The sequence below is a fragment of the Pseudopipra pipra genome, chromosome 4, assembly GCF_036250125.1.
Source record: "Pseudopipra pipra isolate bDixPip1 chromosome 4, bDixPip1.hap1, whole genome shotgun sequence".
Taxonomy (NCBI): Eukaryota; Metazoa; Chordata; class Aves; order Passeriformes; family Pipridae; genus Pseudopipra; species Pseudopipra pipra.
Genome location: NC_087552.1, coordinates 13,708,047 through 13,729,848, shown reverse-complemented (window position 1 = coordinate 13,729,848; position 21,802 = coordinate 13,708,047). Strand labels below are relative to the sequence as shown.

The 21,802-nt window shown below is 38.6% G+C and overlaps 1 protein-coding gene across 4 annotated transcripts in view; it reads right to left on the bottom strand.

Moving 5' to 3' along the window:
- MAPK10 (mitogen-activated protein kinase 10) overlaps positions 1 to 21,191 on the bottom strand; it is a 157,720-nt gene extending 136,529 nt beyond the window's left edge. The window contains exons 1-2 of one of the 4 annotated variants that reach the window (XM_064651670.1): positions 20,791 to 21,191; positions 16,303 to 16,422 (exon numbers count right to left, since the gene is read on the bottom strand). In XM_064651670.1, coding sequence (XP_064507740.1) covers positions 16,303 to 16,310 — 8 coding nt within the window. In that variant the 5' untranslated portion in view covers positions 16,311 to 16,422; positions 20,791 to 21,191. Of the gene's footprint in view, positions 1 to 16,302; positions 16,423 to 20,594; positions 20,610 to 20,790 lie in introns of those variants that run through there. The other 3 variants (XM_064651671.1, XM_064651675.1, XM_064651677.1) reach the window with 3 other exon arrangements.
- Positions 21,192 to 21,802: the final 611 nt, after the last annotated feature.

The following is a 21,802-nucleotide window of genomic DNA, read 5'->3' as shown; positions in this document are numbered from 1 at the left end:
GTATTTGTGAACTTTACACATGCTACATACATGCAGTGATGATACCTGTGAAAACCATCAGTAAGCAACACCAGAGTATAATTTAAGTCAGAAGCCATCAGCAGTCTTTGGCCACACTAAAATTCTCCCTCTTCCAAGGAAGTGGGCTTTTAATTTCCAGGGGGCTTTGTCACTATTTATGGTGGTTTGCTCCTATTTTTTTTCATTATTTTTTCATTCTGAAGGAAGGTTGGGTTTCTATTCCTTGCCTGTGGCATGCCTTCCATTGAGGGATCTGTAATTATTTATTCTGCATTTCCTGCTGTGGTGCAGGTTAGGATATATTTCTGGAAGCGGCTGCAAAGTCAGCAATTTAGTCCAGCAGTTTTACTCTATTATGGTTTGGGGTTTTTTTTCATTAAAGACATTTTGATGACATCCACCTATCTGCTTCCCCACAGAAAGGAAAGTTTTCCCTGTGTTAACATGCAACTACCCTTAGACTGCTCTTTTTTTCTGCTTACACCCATTATTAACAGGTTACATACAAAGTCTTTGCTCAGAAGAAACTGGAAAAATTTCAAAGAGCTGAGGGAACACATGAAGTCCTTCAAATTCAGCTTAAGTTGGACATTTTGTCAAAGGATGGATCAAAGCCCTATATCCCAGCCAAGACTTAGGGTCTTCCTGTCTGAACAAGTGAGCTGTGAAATAACAGATTGACCACAACGCTTTGCTCAGCAAGTGCTCCTGGATTGCATTTGTGCTCATCCACTTCAGGCCATGCTCCTTGGCTCTTCATCTCCACAGAAGCAGAGAGCACAGAGATCTCTACCCTCACCAAAGGTGATGCACCACAGATCCGCAGAAGACCTGAGCAAAAGACTTCAAAAAAAAAAAAAAAAAGGCAGATCAACCAGAACACCAAGTCCTTGTCTTTTACCCAAAAGTCTCAAACCCATATTTTCTGCCATAATGCATGTTATTTATACAAAGTTTTTCCATCTACATTAAGCATTGTTGAGTTAATTTTTTATTATTAAGCCTTAATATTTAAGGATCTAACCTGATATATGCACTTTAACACTGAGGTCCACATAGCTGGAGGAGTATCCAGGAGCTGCCATTTGCAGTATTTGTCACTTCAGAGTAAATCACTTACCCTCAATTATGCTTACCCAGCTGTAAAATAGGGGCAATAATACTTATTTTTCAGAGTTGATATGAGGCTTATTAATGCTTGTTTAAGTGCTTTGTTATGCTTGAATGGAAAAGGAAATTATTATTATAATTTTAACTGAAGCTTAATTATAAAACTGTTAACATAAGCGTATTAGAAAAATGAGCTCTGAATTGCAAGCTAGCAATTGCTCACTCTTAAAACAGTATGAGATGATTTTATATGCGCCTTGCTATCACTAATCCCCACTTTTCCAACTCCTACATTTGTTTTCCATATTAAAGCTAAGAAGAGGCAACATGCGGATTAAATTTAGTGTTTAATCAACCAAGAAACAATACCTAGTACCTTATTTGGTGATACGTTATCACTGGGATCCTGATTTCAAAAAAAAAATCTCCAAACAAAAACGTTCTGTTTGTTATATACTAATTTAAGATACACATATGATTGTCACTGGCACAATCTCTAACCTGGAAAACAGGCTAATTTACCTCTCCTATGAAGAAAGGCTGAGAGAGTTGGGGCTGTTCAGCCTGGAGAAGGCTCCAGGGAGACCTTAGAGCATCTTCCAGTACCTAAAGGGGCTACAAGAGAGCTGGAGATGGGCTTTTTACAAGGGTGTGTAGTGATAGGACAAGGGGTAATGGCCTTAAACTGAAGAAGGTAAGTTCAGATAGGAGGAACAAATTCTTTACTATGAAGGTGGTGAAGCACTGGAAACAGGTTGCCCAGAGAAGTTGCCCAGGAAGTGGTTGCCCCATCCCTGGCAGTGTTCAAGGCCAGGTTGGATGGGGCTTTAAGCAACCTGATCTAGCAGTTGGTGTCCCTGCCCATTGCAGGGAGGCTGGAAATAGATAATCTTTAAGGTCCCTTCCAACACAAACCATTCCATGATTCTATGAAAACCAAGTTGCCAAGTTACCAAGATAACTTAATAAGATTCTCCTGCAAGGTTACAAATCCTAGACAACACAGTTCTTCCTTTAATCAAAAAAACATACAAAATCCTGTAAGTGGCTTGCTTAGAAGAAATTCAGGACTTACAAAAGTATATGACACTGAAAATTAGGGAGCTATTGTACAGAAAGAAGTGAGCAAAACAATTTGCTTTTACCTGACATAACATATTTGTCAAAACAAGTATCACTTCAAATCATCACTCCCAAATCTTGTGCAAACATGTTCTACAAGCTTTCGCTCTGACACAGTTTATGCAAATAAAGACAGAGCTCCAGGGTCATTTTCTGATAATAAACAGAAAGAAAATAAACAGAAAGAAAATAAACAGAAAGAAAATAAACAGAAAGAAAATAATCTCACTTCATTTCCCCCCACACCACCTGCTGGTACTTCAGGGGCTCATAAGAAGAGGTAAATAAACATAAAATCTGTTTAGATAAGGCACCACTCACAAACCTTTCAAAAAGAGGATAAGCATTCAACACTAAAACAATGTGCCTTTAAGAAGGCACACATGCCTTTAAAAAGCATGTGTGTCCATGCTACTCCCTGCCCAGAACTGGTATCTCTTTGAGAAGGCAATGGTAGTTTTCAGAAGTAGTGACATGAAAAGAAAACACACTTCATGGGAGGGAGGGGCGTGGGTGTGTGAAGCGACAAAAAAGCGACAACAAAGCAAGAAGCAAAACCAAAACTGATACCCAGCAAATCCCAAGTCTTGAGATGAAGTGAGGCATAAACAGATGCTGTCCAGTACTAACCCAGACCAAATGTCTGTATCAGCAATCAGTATTCGAGCAGAACTAAGGGAGACACTCATTCTTCACTAAATGCCAACAGGACTATTTAATCTAAATTAAATTTTGTAAGGTTAAAAAAACAGGCTTAAAGGAAACACAGCTCTCTAGATTTAAATTGGAATAAGAAAACTGTCAGTAAAATCAAGATATTTCAGTCAGTCATGGCCATGAGATGCAATGGCACTCATGTGTGATTGGACCTGACGTGCAGTTTTTGGCACCACAATTTAAGAAAAATATTAAGCCATTAGAAAGTGTCCAAAGGAGGGAAATGAAGATGGTGAAGGGCATGAAGGGAAGCCGTATGAGGAGCAGCTGAGGGCACTTGATCTGTTCAGGCTGGAGAAAAGGAGACTGAGGGGACCTCACTGCAGTTACAACTTCCTTGTGAGGGGAAGAGGAGGGGCAGGCACTGATCTCTGCTCTGTGGTGACCAAGGATAGGACCCAAGGGGCTGGCCTGAAGTTGTGTCAGGGGAGGTTTAGGTTGGATATTAGAAAAAGGTTCTTCCCCCAGAGGGTAGCTGGGCACTGGAACAGGCTCCCCAGGGAAATGGTCACAGCTCCAAGGCTGACGGAGTTCAAGAAGCATTTGGACAATCCCCTCAGGCACAGGGTGTGACTCTTGGGGATGGTCCTGTGCAGGGTTGGACTCAATGACCCTTGTGAGTCCCTTCCAATTCAACATATTCTGTGATTCTGTGATTTTCCTACTCCTAACTTTATTAACAGATCGAAGTAATCATTTGGATGAATATTTCAAAAGCTGGTAACTAATTGCACTAGTTCCTTTGGCAGATTTTTCCCATGGCACTGGCTTGTCCTACCAAACAACTTCAATGACAAAGGCTTAATATCATATTAGCAGTGGGCTTTTTCTGCCCTCTTATGCAAACACCCTTTACATTGTCCTCCATGTTTCTAGACCTCCGGTTCTGCAAGCATAGCACACTTGTCAACCAGGCTTATCGAATGTTTAACAAACCCTCACTGACTATGGGAAAGTCTCCTGCAAAAAAATTGCAGTATGTCACGTACAGCACCAAAACCTGGACTCCAAGAACAACTGTGTCAAAGTTGCTGTCATTTGTCTTTGCCCCACACCAGCTTCCCTTTCTCTTCTCCTTATTTTTACTCCTGCAGTTACACTACGTTTCAATAGCAAGCAGGGTACTTTGCAAACAAACACACTTATTTATCATATGCAAGGACAAATCAATTCATTCAGTGGCTTAATTTTAATTCTCAAAAGCCAGTTATGATTTACTACATATTCTATTTAAAAAAAAAACAACAACCAAGACTGATGAGTCAATGCAAATATACAATGCTGATGATGCACTGTGCCAGAGAATTAAGCCATAAAATTCTATAGCACTGAAAATAGCGCAAAATACCACATGCACAAAGAGGCCAAGCTCTGTATCCTGAGGAAATAGCTTTGTATTCCACAAATTTCCTGCATTTTACATCTTACAAAAAAAAAAAATTACAGTAAACTCCAGCATTGTGTGGTTTCCCCTCCTCCTCCCATTATGTGTATTAAGGGGAAGACATCACTAAAAAGCTGCTATTTAGCATGAAAAAAACGTAACTGAGTATAACAACTAAGTGCCAAAAAAGAAGTGCAATATCAGAGCAACACCATTTTCTGATGGTAAATTTGAGCAATTTAATGGCAGCATCTGTTCTTTTTGATAAAGAGGCAGATGTATTTTGGACCTCACCCTAAGTGAAAGAAAATGCTTACATCACTTACTAAAAAGCAATATTTAACACAAACTCATAATACCAAACCCACAATGAAAATCTTTTTCATTCTAATGACTTACTAGCCTAGCAGAAGCTTTGAGCCCAAATATTTCTTTTTACTGTAGGAAAAAAGCAATTCTCTACATGAATTTCACAATATCCACCTGCAGTATTACTCAGTATTGAAGATGAAATACTGGCTTAAATCTCTCTTGACACGATTTTTTATTTTCGTTCATGGCAATAAAAAGCAGAAAGTTTTATTAATGTACAACCATGAAACGTGCCAGGAGATACTCTAATACAACTCACCATGAATATAAATTAACATTTTAGGGTTTATGGCTAGTCATATATTCATTAAAGCTAATGAAAACAATATCAGATGGAGGTGAAATCAACTTGAAAAAGCTCTCCGTGGGTTTAGGTATATTCAACATCACAAACCTCCTCATGTACCATTAAGTGCATTCATGTAACATATGAATCCAACATAATGACACAGTTAAATATGTCTTGTTTTGTTTAAAACTCATTCTGCCTCTATCTTGCTACATGTATCCCCATTCTGCCTCTGTCTAGCTGCTGAGCCTGCTAATTATCTTTATATATGCTTGTCCTTCGGAGCAGTGATACACAGCCTTTCCAAACTGCAGCTCTCTGCTACAACACAGAATTTCTGGAGGACAGAGACTTTCCTTTCATGGACAAACAGAAGGCATTCACAGCACTCTCTCCCTCACATAACTCTCAACTCCAAGCTGAAGCTTTGCACTAGAACATAAGGATTGAAAATAAATAACAACATAAATTTGAAGTGTCAAAAGCAAGTGCCTCATACTGGGGAGAAAAAAAAAAAATCAGCAAAATAAATCCTGCAGAACTGAGGTACACTGCTTTTTTACTGCCTATTCTCTCTGTCTTCCCAACCAATGATATAGCATCCAGTGAATTAACTGAAATAGCAACTGGTTTCTGGTCTGCATTTACTGATTGAATCAAGAAGCATTCTAGGCAAGGAAATCTGTTTCATTTTCAGCATGGCTACTAAATAGTCTCATTACAACCAAGCTTTTAAAGGTATGGACTTGCTAGTCTGAATTTGCTCTATCTCTTGGAGCTGATTTTTTCTCTAAAAGGTGATTTTTTTATAGTATTCTGTTGAAGACATCATTTAACCTTCTTTCAAGTTTTTGACATCATATTTAGTTTTCACCTTTAGCTGCCCTAGACACAAAACAAGCCTGCAGATCTGACACAAAATCATGCTGGTGCTTGATTGAGCATTCCACACAGTATTACTTCAAGCATCTGTTTTTGGAAACGTCCACCAAGCCTTTTCAAAGACAGTTTCTAACATGGCACCAGCAAAAGATGAAACTAAAAAGCAACTCACTTAGAGATGACCAGACATTGAAAAGAAACAGAGGTCATGGATTCAGAGGAGATACAACAGTTTTGTCAGTAAGGCACAGCAATAAGAATAACTTGATTCTGGAATCTGTTTTTATTGCAAGGCACATTCTGAGGCAAAATAGTGGTAATCCTGATGGCTGAAATAAAAAAGCTTCTTCCTCTTCATCCCTCCAAATCTCTGAATGAGATCAAAACCAGAGTTCTGCTGAAATCTGCAGAAAGATCCTGCATGCCTTCGTTGGGAAAATGACATGGATTTTAATCCGGTGCTTAAACTGCAGACAAAGTTAAAAAAGAAGCAGCGTTTATCTAGAGCAGCAAGAAATGGAGTAGGTGGTGAAACAGAAGTAGCTCGCATCACAAGATCAGGATAAGCTTCAACTGGGCTTTGTAACCCAGCAGGATGGGTAGCAAAAACCTGAGGTTTGATGATACCAAATTCTGTCTGAGGTGCTACTGGAAAAGGTCAGGCTGCTCCATGAAGACGGCTACTGTGCAATAGCGTTGGGCCTACTTCAGCACAATTGGTTTATCTACTTAGCCAAGTTTTTCTTTTCTTTCTTTTTGATTGGAAGGGACCTTTTAAAAAGGTCATCTAATCCAACCCCCCTGCAATGAATAGGAGACACCTTCAATGAGATCAGGTTGCTCAGAGCCCCATCCAGACTGACCTTGAATGTTGCCAGGGACTGGGCATCCAGCACCTCAAGGCAAGCTGTTTCAGTATCTGACAACCCTCCTAATAACAAAAATAAAACTTCTTCCTTATATCTGCTCTAAGTTTCCCCTACTTCAGTTTAAAACCATTGCCCTTTGTCCTGTTGCTACAGGCCCCACTAAAAGTGTCCCCATCTTTCTTGAACTTTCCTTTTAAGTACTGGAAGGCTACAAAGAAGTCTTCCCTTGGAGCTTGCTTTCTCCAGGCTGAAGAACCCCAATCTCTCAGCCTTTCCTCATAGAAGAGGTGCTCCATCCCTCTGATCATCTTTTTGTCCCTTCCCTGGACATGCTTCAACAGGTCCATGTCTATCATGTACTGAGGACTCCAGAGCTAGATGGAGTCCAAGTGAGGTCTCATTAGAAAACAGTAGACTTGCTAATTAAACTGATTTGTGCTTGCAGATGATTAAAATTAGCTCACTGAGCAGTAGAAAGTTTCTCTGCAGTATTTCCAGATGTGCTGTCAGATTTATTTTAGGGATAACCACTTACATTCCAATGTGGACTTTGTTGCTGACAGTCAAATCCTGGCAGAAGATTCAGAATATACTAAATCTTGTTCTCTCTTTTATATTTAAAAAGTAATAATAATGATTGTAATGTATGATGGACTGCTATTTCTGTGCTCTAGGGTCCCTAGGAAGTAATTTTATACATGATATTTTATGCATAATATTTTTCGTTGTTTTAAAAATGCCCATATTGCCTTCACCCTGTTGGTTAAAGGAGCATCGACCTTCAGCAGTGGATTGTGTTCTCTCCTGCCACAATTCAACATTGCTTCTTTGAAAACACCCAAGCAATTCTAATTTGAACCAGCTCAAAAGTCTGCTTTGATCTATTCTGATCTCTCGTGTAAAAACTCATCCTTAGTCCAAAAGTAATCTTTCAGTGGGGGGGGAAAAACACAATAGTACTTGAACAAGGATTAGGAAGTCACATGCACTTGACAATGTATTTACTCTGAAATCTTGAATATGATGACTTAACTATAATTTTCAAAGCCACTAAAGTCTAACTTCACTATAGTTCTCTTCTTTGCAGTTCTCTCCAGTTACTGAAACTTTGGAACCATAAAGAAGAGTGGTCCTGTATACTACCTCAACCCTTAAGAAAAACTGTAGCATACTAGCTCTGATAACAGTATTACAGTTACATAGGACAGCATGAAATGTTCATCACAGCTGCAAAAGGAATTTGAGAAAGAAAGAAAAAGAGAAGAATGTGTGGCTTTATGTCATCAAACTCACCAGAATCTGGTGTCAAAAAGAACATGTTCCTGATACTATTCAAAATTTAAGCCAAGTTCTAATTTTTCTTTCATTCATTGACAAAAAGAACAAAGAGCTAATGAGAGTTGAGGTAACTCTGATGTCCTCAGAATTATAAAAACAGAGGCACACCTAGGCTGTCTTTGTCTGTACTGTTTCCATAACCCCACCAAGTTCTGCTTCATTGGTTAATTGGTATGGACTACCTGTTGTCCAGCCCATTCACATGAACAAACTCTTGAGCCAACCAGTCAAGTCTACCAATTATCAAGTGGAAAAAGATTCAGGGCAATGTGCATCTAACCTCACCGTGAGCAAATTTTTATTCCAACAGCCCACCTTCAAGATACAATACAATGCGTCATAAAGCTGTTTCACCACCCACTCCATTTCTTCCTGCTCTAGATAAACAGTACTGCTTCGTTGACTTTGCAATTTAAGCTTAAAGAGCTATATTTCAGTTTATAATTTTAACATCTGATAGGCTTCTGGGGGGAGATCTTGACTATTATTTCTTAAAAAAAGTAAGAATTACTTCCCAGGTCAGATTCTGCCTGGTAAGGGTGCTGGGCAGTTGGTCCATGCAAAACAGTATTATTTCCAATGAAATTTGCTGTAAAATTTATCCCACCAATCCCTGCTGACACCAGTACCTTTGCTGTAATTTTCCTATTAGCTGAGTTGTTTCCTGGAGCCTACATGAGTTTTTTATTACGTCCTTTTGATTTTTAGAGAAAACATTCACAATAAGACCCAAAGGTAGCCTGCAAGTTCACAAAATGAAAATAAAAGAGCTTCAAAAGTCTGAAGATTTCACTCAAGGCTTTCAAATACTTTTGTTTTGACAATACTGCTTCACATGTGTTATGTTACACTTTATGTTGACGGACACACATGTAACCTCAACTAACAATTGCTGCAACTACCTAGCAAAGCCAAAACCAAGCAGATATCCTTGTCTTCATTTTTTCAAATCCTCAAAAGAAAAGCAGAGAATTGCACTACAGGTTTGTTAGACTGAAGAGTATATACCACCTTCAAAATGCTGTTTTTATGAAAGGGTCTGTGGATCAGTGCTGTTTGTACAACCACGTGGGTATTTTTTGACATTGTTCTGTCATGGAAGACATCTACCAGATTGTCTTTGCACAGCTTGACAGATTAAAAAAATTATTTTAAATACAACAGCAAATCAAGCATTCATAATGCCACAAAAACATCTATCTATGTGCTGATGACTGAAATCTAACATAAAATTAATGCAGGCATTTAAGTAGCATTATGATTCACAATTAAGCCATGCAGAACATTTTCAGAACAGCTCAGAGAGGATTTTTTGTTTCAAGACAAACAGTATTAAAATGTAATTTCCTTTTTACTTGCTCTTTATGTTCCTGCATAAGAATAGGAAGCAATTTTCAAAAACTATCTCTGAATTCTTGGTGGTAAATTACATACACAGTACTTGAACTAGGCATGAAGCAGTGAAGTTAAATGGTGAAAACCCGCAAATAACAGTAACCACTCAGGTTCAGAGAAAACATTGCTTTGAGAATACAAGAACAAGAACATTTGGATACCATTTTAGGTCATTATGTCACCTGGTTGTGATGTGCAACCAAGAAAAACCATCACGTCCACTCCATGAAACATAGCATAATGAATTCCATCCTGCTCTCTCTTGTGTGCTCTACTTCATTCCTAACAGCTTATAAATCAAGAAAATCCTCCCATTCTTCTCTCCTTTCATGCAGCAATGACAGGCCAGAATGGACAGCACTGGCACCTGCTCAGTGCCCAGTACATGCTGCTCTAAGGAAAGTAACCCTACTAACTGGATACCTAACTGGAGTTAGATTTTTAAACAAAGGCAGAAAGGAAACACATTAGAAAGTCTCCCTACTAGTAGTGAAAGAAGGCCCTGTCTGTGGCAGGGGGTTGGACTAGATGATCTTCCAAGGTCCCTTCAACCCAAACAATTCTATGATTCCATATGCTGCATTGGTCTACACAAACTAGCTTGGGACAGAGCTACAAACAATAAATTACTCCAGAAGCTGCTGTATAAATATTACTCTAGCAATGACTTCATATCTGCTAGGAATCAGAACTTTTTATGAGGATGTTATTATACTTTCATAGTACTTTCAAAGCCTCTGCAGTTTTACAAAGGGTTCACACAAGAAGAACTATTTTTTTTCCAGAATATGACTAAATCTACACCCAGCATCACTTGTAAAAACCAAAGCTCAGCATTTTCAATGCAGCCAGAACTTGATCTTCATATTGCACACCTAGAAAAGAGCTCATAAAACACATACTGGGCAGAAAACGCTGAATTAGGAAGCAAAACTTTTAACACAAATAAACAATTCTGACCCAAAAATACAGCTTCCAAAATACAGAAAGACACAGTAAGAGAAACATTTATGGTTGCTTATCTTGTTCTCACTTTTCTTCTCCAAATATTTAGCTGGTGGCCACAGAGGACAGAAGCCTTTGCTAGATGGGTTTTTCATGTGAGACTACTGACTGTTCTTACATTCATAGTGTTCTTTTTTTTTTTTTATAAAACCAAGCCAGAGCTATTCAACAGCCAACAGCTCAAGAACACCTATTTAATAATTACATCTCCTCAAACTCATCACAGGTGAATTGCTTTTATTAATCCTGCCAGGAATTTGAGCACATAAAGAATGCACAAGTACTGCACCATGCCTGCAATGTTCCCTCTCTCCTTGCCAACACAACAAGGATACTAAGGGGCTGCAGATGAGGCTGTGGATGTACAATGACTTTAAATGACCTCTGAATAACTCACCATGTATATTATCCTTTGTCCTTTCACATGTCTGCCACGCTCCATCCCAACACACAGCAGTTGAGAGAGAAGGAACATGACATTAAGGTCATAATGGCTGCATTGCATCCATAACTCTGTGCATGTTTTACTTGTTTTCCCCCTTTTTTATGGCTGGGAAATGACTGCCCCAGGAGCTTGCAGCTAACCTAATGTCTGTACAGCAGTTAGCATACTGCTGTCTTGAGCCAGCTTGACCTACACCCTAGTACAGGGAACATGAATGTAGTGGCTGATGTTGCCAGTACTGTGGATGCTTCTCTCTAGGAGAGTCATACTCTTCACTTGCTCCCTGCTCTTTCCAACACACACAACAGCAGAGGAAAGGTGAGCAGAGGAAAAGCTGGCAGTATTGCACAGTATATTCAGGTTTCTGCTCCTGTTGACAGATTGTGAGAAGGAAAGACACTTCGGATAAGAACAGTTCACAAAGACATAGGCACAGAGCTATACCCCGCTAACAAGCCTAGAAGAGGAAGCAGGCAAAATCTTTCACCCTGTGGTAACAAAATACTTCCCACCACTTTATATAATATGGGTTCATATGCCATACCCATTAATGCAGTTGAATTTACTGCTGTCTTGCTCTCTTTTCCACCTTTCCGCTGGCACCATTCTCCGTGTCTTCTGTTATTGATTTGGCATTTCCATTTATTCTTCTGCAGGCTATTCAAATTATTTTAATACAACTCATAAGAATCACACTGAAAAAAATGCTCAAAGGTTCGGAAGATATTTGTCTGACATTCTACTCCCATATTCTACAGCAATAATCCTGGATATTTTCCGTAAGATTGGAAGGGGAGCCTGCCAAATACTGAACTGGACTAGCAGGTGGTACAGAGATAGTTTTTCCATCAGCAACTCAAAAAAATACAGCAGACACAAATATTTCCTGTGATATATTCACAGGTCACACCTGACACAAGGTTGTAAATTAAGTCCACTCCTTTTCAACAAGCACAGACTGACATGTGGTAGAATGAAATACTGATGGATGAAATGCTTTTAAAGTGAAACTAAACAACTGGAGATCCCCCAAAGGCAGACATCTGCACTTGAATATTTTACATTGATTTCATCTTCACTTTTTAAATGTGCCAATAGCTTGACTTTTCCAAGGCCAATTCAGGCTACTGGAGGAATATACACATAGGTACAGCACAAGGCACGTACATGTCTTTAAAAGCATTCAGAAAGATAGCAAATCTTTACTTTCCAACTAACTTAAAAATATATATTATTTTTAAGACTATCAGTCCCAAATGTCTAAGAACCATGTCATGTGATCCCAATATTCTAACATATTGCCAGGGAATAATCTTGGTGGAAGGGCTGTGCATTTTTGAAGCGTCCAAGCTTCATTTTTCCCTGGTAAATGAACAAAAAGCCTACATTTTATTAAAAGAAAGATCAGAGTTTCTCATATATATGTGACACTTAGCTTAAGGCATTAAAAAAACCCAAATACTGCAAGAGTTGACAATGCTACATTTCAATATAACTTAATTAAAATACTAATCTTAGGGGCTGTGGGAATCAGTAAAGACAAATCAAGGATGAGAGAGAGGGGATATGAATCAGAATAAGAACTAATAGCATAAAACCTCATAATGTCATCTGAATTAAAAAGGGAGTGAAAACATTCTGCAAATCAATATCTTTAGGAGACCAAAAAAATCCAAATAAAGGAAAAAAAGATAATCAACGACAATAAAAAAATGCAAGGGTGGGAAAATTCCCTTTATGGGCATTTCCAGTGACATTTATAAAAATAAAAGGTGATCAAGGGGTTTCACTGCAAAATCTGTAATTCAAAGTGAAGATCTCAGCACTTTCTGGAAAAAAATCCAGGCTCCTTGAAAAGCAGAGAAGGTGAAGAGTTGAAGTGTTGACTATTAGAGGTCATTTCTGACCTTTGTTTGTATGTAGCTGATCACATGACAAATAGCTTTTGGAAATACACTAAGGCAACAGTTCTCCAAGGGGAAATATGTTGCACATTCCATCACCATCATCAGTAACAGATAATAAGTTTTTTCATCTACAATATGTTGGAAATTTAATATAAATAGGGCTTGTCTATTAGGCAGAGGAGCCGAACACAAGTTTCTCAGAGGAAATTGTGCTCTAAGCTCCTCTGATACAAGTCTGATAAAAGTACAGTTACAGGTGTAACTACACTAATCTCACTGGAGCTCTTTATATTTTACATTTACTTGGCTAGATGGAGTTCTGAATTTCTCTTTGTGCACTTTAACACTTACACAGTGACGAACATAAGAGCAACCAACACAATCTTTCAAAAAAACATGCAATTGTAGTAGCAAGATACAAAGCCAAGACACTAGAAAGACAAATAGACAGATCTTGAAATGTTTCAAGTGCTTTAAAAAACCCAAAAATTCCTTTATCCCAGTACTTTGCTTCTCTCCATAACTATATCAAAGCCTTTTTCTCACATGACTTCTACCAAAATTACTAACTCAGCTTTACAAATCTCTAATTGCCCAGAACATTAACTTTGTTTTTATGATAATCAAAATATCCCAAGTTTTTTCCTTACCTGCTCTTTTCTGTGATGAATATTGATAAGGACTTCTGTTCTCCAAATGCTACTTTTCCTGACCATTTTTACAAGTATTTTGACAGTTAATTTAACTTTGATTGTTATATGCTAAGTTTTAGATGTGGTTTCTGATTTCTCATACAAGTTCTACAGTTAGGAAGTTTGCATTCTCCTCAGCAGACATGGCTGAATTCAAAATACAGTCATATGCTCAAAGCATCTGCCTTAATGACCAATATTAACTGGAGAGGGCCCGCACAGAAAGCATAAGTATTTACACATCAAGGCCCCAAATTTCAAACTGAACTTGCTTCACATATGTTTACAGGACTGCATCCCTAATTCCTACACATACAAAGCTTTAAATACGTGTTAGTAGATTGTATTATGTGCCTGAAGACACCTACAGATACTTTTTGTGGAGCTGTAGCTTCAGAACAAGACCTTGAAGTCCTTAATTTCTGTTAAACATGTTTAACTATTTTGGTCTAGTAGTATTATGTCAAATGGGAGGAAAATTTCTCGAGCAACTCTCTCCCTATGACATATCTGAATTTTTTTGCTGTCTCTGAAAACCTGCTATTTGTACTGATTAGCCATCCTGAAACTGAAATTGGTAAGAACAAAGCTGCAGGAAGTGACTTAGATGTGCACTGAACTCAGAAAGTCCACTGAACAGGGCCCTTGGTGCATGCTTGAAATACCACACAGCAATATCAGTAGCTGCAACATTAAGATAAAGACATCTTCATGACTTGAGGGACAAATGATCAAGTCACACTTCTTGCAGACAGGAGTATCCCAGTATTAGCACTACGTATACTACTAAAAGTAAAATTGCCAAGAGTGGGGATTAAGAATCTCAGCTTCTTAAAAGTGATTTTTCTACATATACAACAGTTTTAATAATGTTAATGGAGAGAGGAACTGGACTGCCATGACTACCAGCTAATTGTATTAACATGTACACAACAACACAAAAATTTCATGCAACATCTGTTCATTACAGACATATTAACAAAATTCTTTAGTTGTACAACTCTATCAACTATCATAAATCATATAAACTTTGCTGTTCCTAGCTTATTTAAAACTTTCACTATCTACAACTAGCAGGTTACCTATATGACCCTAAACACAGTAATTAAAAAAAAAGAATATTAATAAAAAAAAATCATATGGCTTCATTGTGAATTCAAAAGTCACCCAGATCTATTCATATATGAAAGGTTTAGTGTCACAGTTTCCAAAGTCCACACATTAAACCAAGATGAAGGCTGTCTTGCTGGCAAGAATTACCTTTGGACAACAGGCCTTAAAAGCCATAACAACTTAAATACATCATAGTAGTAATACAGAGAGATTAGAAAGTTCTACATAAATGCTAAAATAAATTGCTTCCACTGGATGTCCACAAGTAAAGGATGTGAGCATCCAGGGTGGGACTCTTCATGCCACAAATGTCCAACATATGGCTTCTCCCCTTGGGAAGCCCTTTAGATTGCAGCAGAACACATGTTCTCTCAGTGAACTACTAGGCACTGCTTTCTGCCACTCACCTCACTTCAAAGCAGAGTCCAATAGATTTAGCTGACACCTGTTTAATTCTTTCCAGCAGCTTTACCAAGGATGAAAATGGCATGCCCCCAGAGCACTCATTTCATCACTGTTACATCAGCCTCGTGCCACTGCTGCCCACCAATCAGTATGTACTGTGCATCTCCTTCTCTGTCTCATCTGCAAGCAACAGTTCTATCTCCTTACAGAGCAGTAAAAACACTTCAGGGACTTGGATTTACACCTGATTGGTGCAATAGCATCAGGAGTAAGATTTGGCCACTGATAAAGGCCAAATCACGTAAGACCTGCTTGAAGTCTACAGACCCACTTGAATCTCTGGCTTCTTTTTAAAGCCATTGACCCTCAGTTTGTGTTGGTTGTGGTGGCTGCACTGACACACATCTAGATAGTATTAGGGGTGGAAAAAAAAAAAATAAACCTTTTTGGAGCAGAAAATTGGCTACCATCAAGAGTAACAAGGTTTCACAATAACTCTACTGAGATTACACGAGAAATCTAAAAATTCCTCATCTCCCAAAGGTATACCAAAACCACCCTGAAGAAATTATCAGAATCAAAAATGACTTATTATGCAAGAAACACGCATTGAAATTATTAGCAGACTTAAGATAGTTAAAACTATAGGGTATTTTTATAAAGACCATTTGCTTTTCATCACTATTCTCAGGATTTATTTTCCTGTCCAAGGATAAAGAGATATATGTCCAAAAATTCCATGAGGACTCATCACAATCTTCTTCAGTTATCTCAGAGACACAAAGCAACTTTTCCTTGCCCCCACGCCAAGTCAAAGAGGTGCAAAACATTAGTTAGAAAAATCGGTGTAAAATAGTGGATTTTACAGTAGTAAAACAGATTTTACTATTTTAAATAGTACTCAGAATTCTGCATATGTAGGATCATTTAAAAATTATTTTGCTATAATAAAACTCTCACGGAAACCACATTCCTGATGTGCTCCATCTGATAATTATACAATGCTAAAATATATACCTGAAAAACTCATTATAAGATGACAGTAGTATGCTAATGTGTACTAAAAATTACAAGAAGTTTTAACAATAATGTTCCTTCCCTCCACCCCCCACCAAAAAAAGAAAAAGGAGGAAAAAAAAAATCAGCATGCACTTTGGCATTAAGCATTTTTTGGCATTTGGCATTTTTTTTTTGCCAAGGAGTATCATTTAATACAATAATACATTGTTGACTCACCACAGCATGTGCTATGTCTCATCTATAGGAAATAGTTCAAAGGCATCAACTTCATGCATGGGTTGCCATAGCTGATATTTGAGTCTGGCCTGCTGTTGGTACAGGTTTCTAATACTAGCCCTAAGCACAAAAAAAAAGAGAAAGAAATATTTGGGGTTTATTTTTCAAATCTGATAGAAACAGAAAATTTCAGAAAACTAAACTAACCCAGAATATCAGCATCTGCACACCATATAGCAAAGACTTAAGATTTTTCTCTGATTATACCATAGTGCATCCAGTTCAGGCAGTATCTGTACCATAAATTTCCCTTCTTCCATGCAAAGAAGAAAGGCTAGAGAGAGAAAACAATGCAGAATGAAGTGCTGTTTAAGTGGGGGAGGTGTGTCATGGTTATTCCCCTACCAGCAAAAAAAGGGGGGAAAAAAATTTAAAAAATCAAGGCCCTACTTCTCAGGAGCACATATTCAAGTCTGTTCAAACTGCAACAGATGGTGATAAAAAAAGTCATAAGACTGTTCTAAAATAATTATTTTTGTTTCTATACTATCTTTCTCAGGTCAGATCTTCAAATTTTTCTTTGGAATAAGGAAGAGCAGAAACTTTACCTATAACGAGCTGAAATATGTATACAGTCATCTGTCATCAATACCTGGGAATGGAAATTAAATTTGACTTGTGACATTATTAACAGCTTTAAAAATTGTGTGATATGGACACATATAGGCATAAGAAAAGGCCTGAGAATTACTGCTGTTTATCAAACTAGCATCCAGTTAAACAACAAAACGTTACAAAAGAAGTTCTACTGCCAAAGTGCATGACAGACAATCTCAAAAAATGTGGTAAAAAGCAAATGCTGTGGTATTAAGACAGTGAATAAAAGATGCAACAATCAAACACACAGTGCTCTGGTGTCTCACCACTGAACAAAACTGAGAGATTACTATTAAGTGGAAGGTTTGGGCAACATTTTCTTACCCCTGTACCACAACAGGTTTTCAAATATCTTAGAAGAGAACTAAAACCTTGTACTAAAAATAGAAGATTAAAAATCCTCATGAGAAAATCACTACTTAACAAGAGAGGCCCCACTATACTTCACTGAACTGGGTCCAGTGAACTCAGGCTTCCTGAAACCCCACCTCAAATTGCAGTTCTTAATTTCCTGGATTACTGACCTCTTAGGGTAGAATCCTGGTGAAGCAGCTACTGATTTGACTGGAAGGATCTTCTGAACCTCCAGCTTTTTTCATGACTTTACATCCCTTCTGTAGAGATGAAGCTGAGGAGAACACACCACCCCCAATAGTGAATTCATACACCAAATTCTTCGGTAAAAAATTTCATTTTATAACAAACAAATAAGACTGGAAAGTAATGGGACCTGAATTTCCTGTTCTTCCCTTCTAACAACTGGCCAAGACAGATTCTAAAGCTTGCTAACAAAGCTTACAGCTATCAGGCTAAAACACAGTATAGCAACTCAAGGACAGCTGTGTAACTTTTGCAAATAGTGGACAGGGGATTGTGAAATTCTGTCCCATCCCCTGTACTGCTTTTTATCTCTACTTTAATCTCACTATCACAAATAATAGAAAGGTAACATAGCCCTAACACCTGATATTTCACACTAATTAAAATTGTATGTTGTTCTCAGTTTTAGACCATCGGTTTCAGGCGGTTAACCGAGTACAAAAGATTTTGTTTCTGTGAGAGACTTTTTCTTATATCTGCCTCCACAGATGGTGCTGCCAGAAGGGGAAAAAAAAAAAAAAAAGGAATTCACAGCAAGTGCAGCATTTTTTTAATTTTAACTGCTGCCCTTTCATGAAGGCTCATTTTTCTTGCAAGTAGCCTTCAAAACTGTAAGTGTGCAAGAATCACAGATAAGGGTAGCAGACGATGAGCATTGAAAGCCAGGTTATATCCATATTCAGTATTGTTGTCCAATAATACAGGGAGAGACAGGGAAGTCTCTCTCCTTTACTCCTGATGACATAACAGAGCAGCAACTGTGGTAATACTGCAATCACTAGGCTTTTAGGACATCATTTCTAGTAGTGCTATTATAAGCTCAAAATGTAATCAGTGGAATGGGAGGGGTTACAGATATAGAACGCTTGCCATAAAAAAAAAACAAACAAACAAAAAACCACTTCACTTTGATTTGAAAATTTATCAACAAGCTGGTGATATTTTCTGTAATTTTGAATTGTCTAAAGAACTGGGTAGTTTTTACTGAACAACAATTTAAGAGGTTACTGAGACCTTTCCCTAAATGCAGCTTTTCTGTCTTCCAAGTCCTAACAAAACTATAATGTCATCTGCAAAAGCAATGCTAAAACCATCCTCCTTTGGGCATCCTTTAGCTCTTCCTTAAATTGGATGAGTTTTGCAATGGACTGCAAACTACAGACGAACTTTATGACATTGTCCAATACCATGGCAGTGAAATTTTGATACCTCTCTTTGCTTTCACAAGCCAGATCCCAGAACTGTAACACTGCTTGATGGTATATTGATCCAGTACTGTTAAACCTCTAAAAAAGGGCTGCAAACATGCCAAGCACTGACTGTGGAAAAAAGAGGGAAAAAAAGCCCAAACCTGCAAGAAAACACTCATCCCCAAGGTCTGCTCATAAAAATGTGTGTGTGCACTGAAGGAGTTTTTTAACAATGAGAAGGACATTTTTCAAGCAGGCAGAGAGGCAGCTGAAGGTAACTTATTTTTCATGCTAAGTGATTTCTGTCCTTATCCTATTTAGGATAATCCTAATACTCCTCAACAAAACCATAATTACAACAGGACCCTGACAAATTATGCATGTTCTGAAACAGCAGGAGAGAACAATGCACAAGAGTGCAGTTTATTGAGAATCAGAGAAAAAGAATATTGTTTAATGGTTGAGGTCAAATCACCTTTGTCATTCACATCTGCTTCCCTGTAAGACAAAGTCATTAGCTGAGCCTATTGAAAAGGTATTTCTATGCCACCTTTCCTAGCAGGAAGAGAGCACACAGCAGGAGGACCACAGAGGAAAATATTACTCCAGAGTATTCCTGACCAGTGACTACCCAGCAGTGTTTTGAAAGAGGGTTAAAATACGAGAGGTTTGGTGCACTCCACTTTTCCCAAGGCATTGGGGCCAAAGACAGGTTACATGTGAGCAGAGACAAACAGCCCTGTGCAGTACCTACACCATCCTGTTCTCTTTTTCTGAAGCTGGGCTCTCAGGACAAGCTCTGTGTCCTCCAGCAAGCTGATTGCAGATTCCTCTGATCATTTGCAATATACTAATTTGTATTTTCCTGCTAATAAATCTCTACTCTATGCCATCATTTTCTTCAAAATTTGTATTTTTATAGCATCAGTTTGTCTCTAAAAAAGTCTCTGGCAAAACTCACAGTGAACATAGCAGAGGAGGGGAAGGTTGCACTGAGGATATCATGAAGCTATGCAGCAAAAAGAGCCCATGTAAACAAGCTTACAATCCCTCTGTACATGAATGCTGTGAAACATGCCCATCATGGTTCACTGGAAGCACCACCGGCTTATTAAACAATGCTCTAACACTTAATTATCCAGGTCAAAATTTGTATTATTTTTAATAATATCTCTCTGCTGTAAAAAACAAAACCAACATTTCTTCCTGTAGAAGTAGCTTTGCTGTCAGAGGATTTCCCTGCAAAGCAACATTGATTTCTCTGCAGCATCTACAGATAATTAATTCTCTTTTTTAAAATAACTGGCCTGTAGCTTGCTGTAAACACTTCTCCTGAAAGCTCTTGTTGGTTCTGTAAAACCCAATGGGCCAAGTTGTTCACTTGCACCCAAGTAATGTAGAAGAGTGATGATTAAAGGCCACTTTCTTAAAAACAACCCCCATCCCCACATCCAACAAGGTTTGTCAAACACTCACTTCTCCCCACACAGACTTTTTTTTTTCCTATTCAACCACTGCAAAAGGCCAAGACTTCTGCCCTCTCAGTCTCCTACAGTTGCTTATCCTCTCTTTCTCTTTATTTTTACACATTCGAATTTCATATGGCTCTGTATGGACCACATAACCCACATAACGTACTCATTTCTACCGAATTGCAAGCCAAGACACCTCCTTCCCCCCAGAGCCCCCAAGCAGCGTTAGAGGTGATGAGGCTGAGTAAAACACTACTGTTTACATGAGCCAGCTGGTAAAGCACTATCACACTCCCATCCGTGATGTGCCCCCTGCCCTGCTCCCACGGCCGCCGGTCACCTGCAGCGCCCAAACATTAAAGATCATACACACCCGAACACAGGAAAATGATGGTTCTCCGGCCACAAAAAGGACAGGTGCAGCCTTCCTGCTTCGGTTAGCAATTTACTTCATTAACCTGTGTGTCTCCCTCTCCCTCTCCCCTGTTTTGTTTTTTAAACAGCAATCAATATTCATCACCCCACCCTGCGAAAGCAGTTAGTCAAAGAATATTAGCATCAACACCTACCATTCCTTGCTTGCGAGCTATTCTCCTCGTCCAGAAACCTTTTCCCCAAACTGCGACTTTAGGTGGTATTTTTAAATCACATTCCAAAGAGTGCCGAGGAAAAAATGGGCTATTTATAATAATAGAAAAAAAAAAAAAAAAGATGATAATTTAAAAAAAAAAAAAAAAAAAAAAAAAAAAAAAAAAAAAAAAAAGATGGGCAGCTGGTTTCGAGGTAAATCACGGTTTTCCTTTAAAGAACCGAATAAAAGCCTGGGGGATAGGGTAGAACAGAACAGAAAAAGGGGAGGCAAAATGTCTGATAATAATGAAATAAAAGGGGAGGGGGGGGGAAGAGTGGCTTGCTGAATCACGCTCTTTCACTGCCTGGAAACCATTGTGCAGCGTGATGCTGGCTGTACCATTGTGGAACCTACCAGAGGAGACAGGCAGAGCTTGGGGAATGGGGCTGCTATGGCAACTGAAAGGAGCACACATGACGTCAAAGCACACAGAGGTCTCGCAGGGGGAGGGAGAGAAAAATCTAATCTGCAGCCACAGCTACGGTATCTCCTGGAGAATCAGGGGATAGAGCAGACTGCAAAGGGAAGCTGAATAGCCTTCTGTAGCACTCACCAGCAGCAGCTCAGACATCTGCAGCATCAGGCAGCTAGGCAGAGCAGAGAGAAGGTAGTAACAGCAGTGTAGATCTGCTCTTTTGTTTACTTTAGCTGCTATACAAAGGCATAAATGCCCATCACCCTAAAAAAAACATCAAAATCCTTAAAATTCAATTAAGTATCACGTTTAGGAGGGGGATAAAAAGATTTAAAAAAAAAAAATCACAACAAATCTCCTTCACAGCTATAGAACACAGCCATTGCTTGCATAAACAAGCAGTGCAACTCTTGGAGTCCCTTTGGAGCCCAAAGACTTGCTAGAGATTTCCCCATTAACAATATGTTGTGCCCACTACTAGAATGTCCCAAATCTCACTTCTAAAAAGTCTCATTGCACAGAGGAACTATTGCAT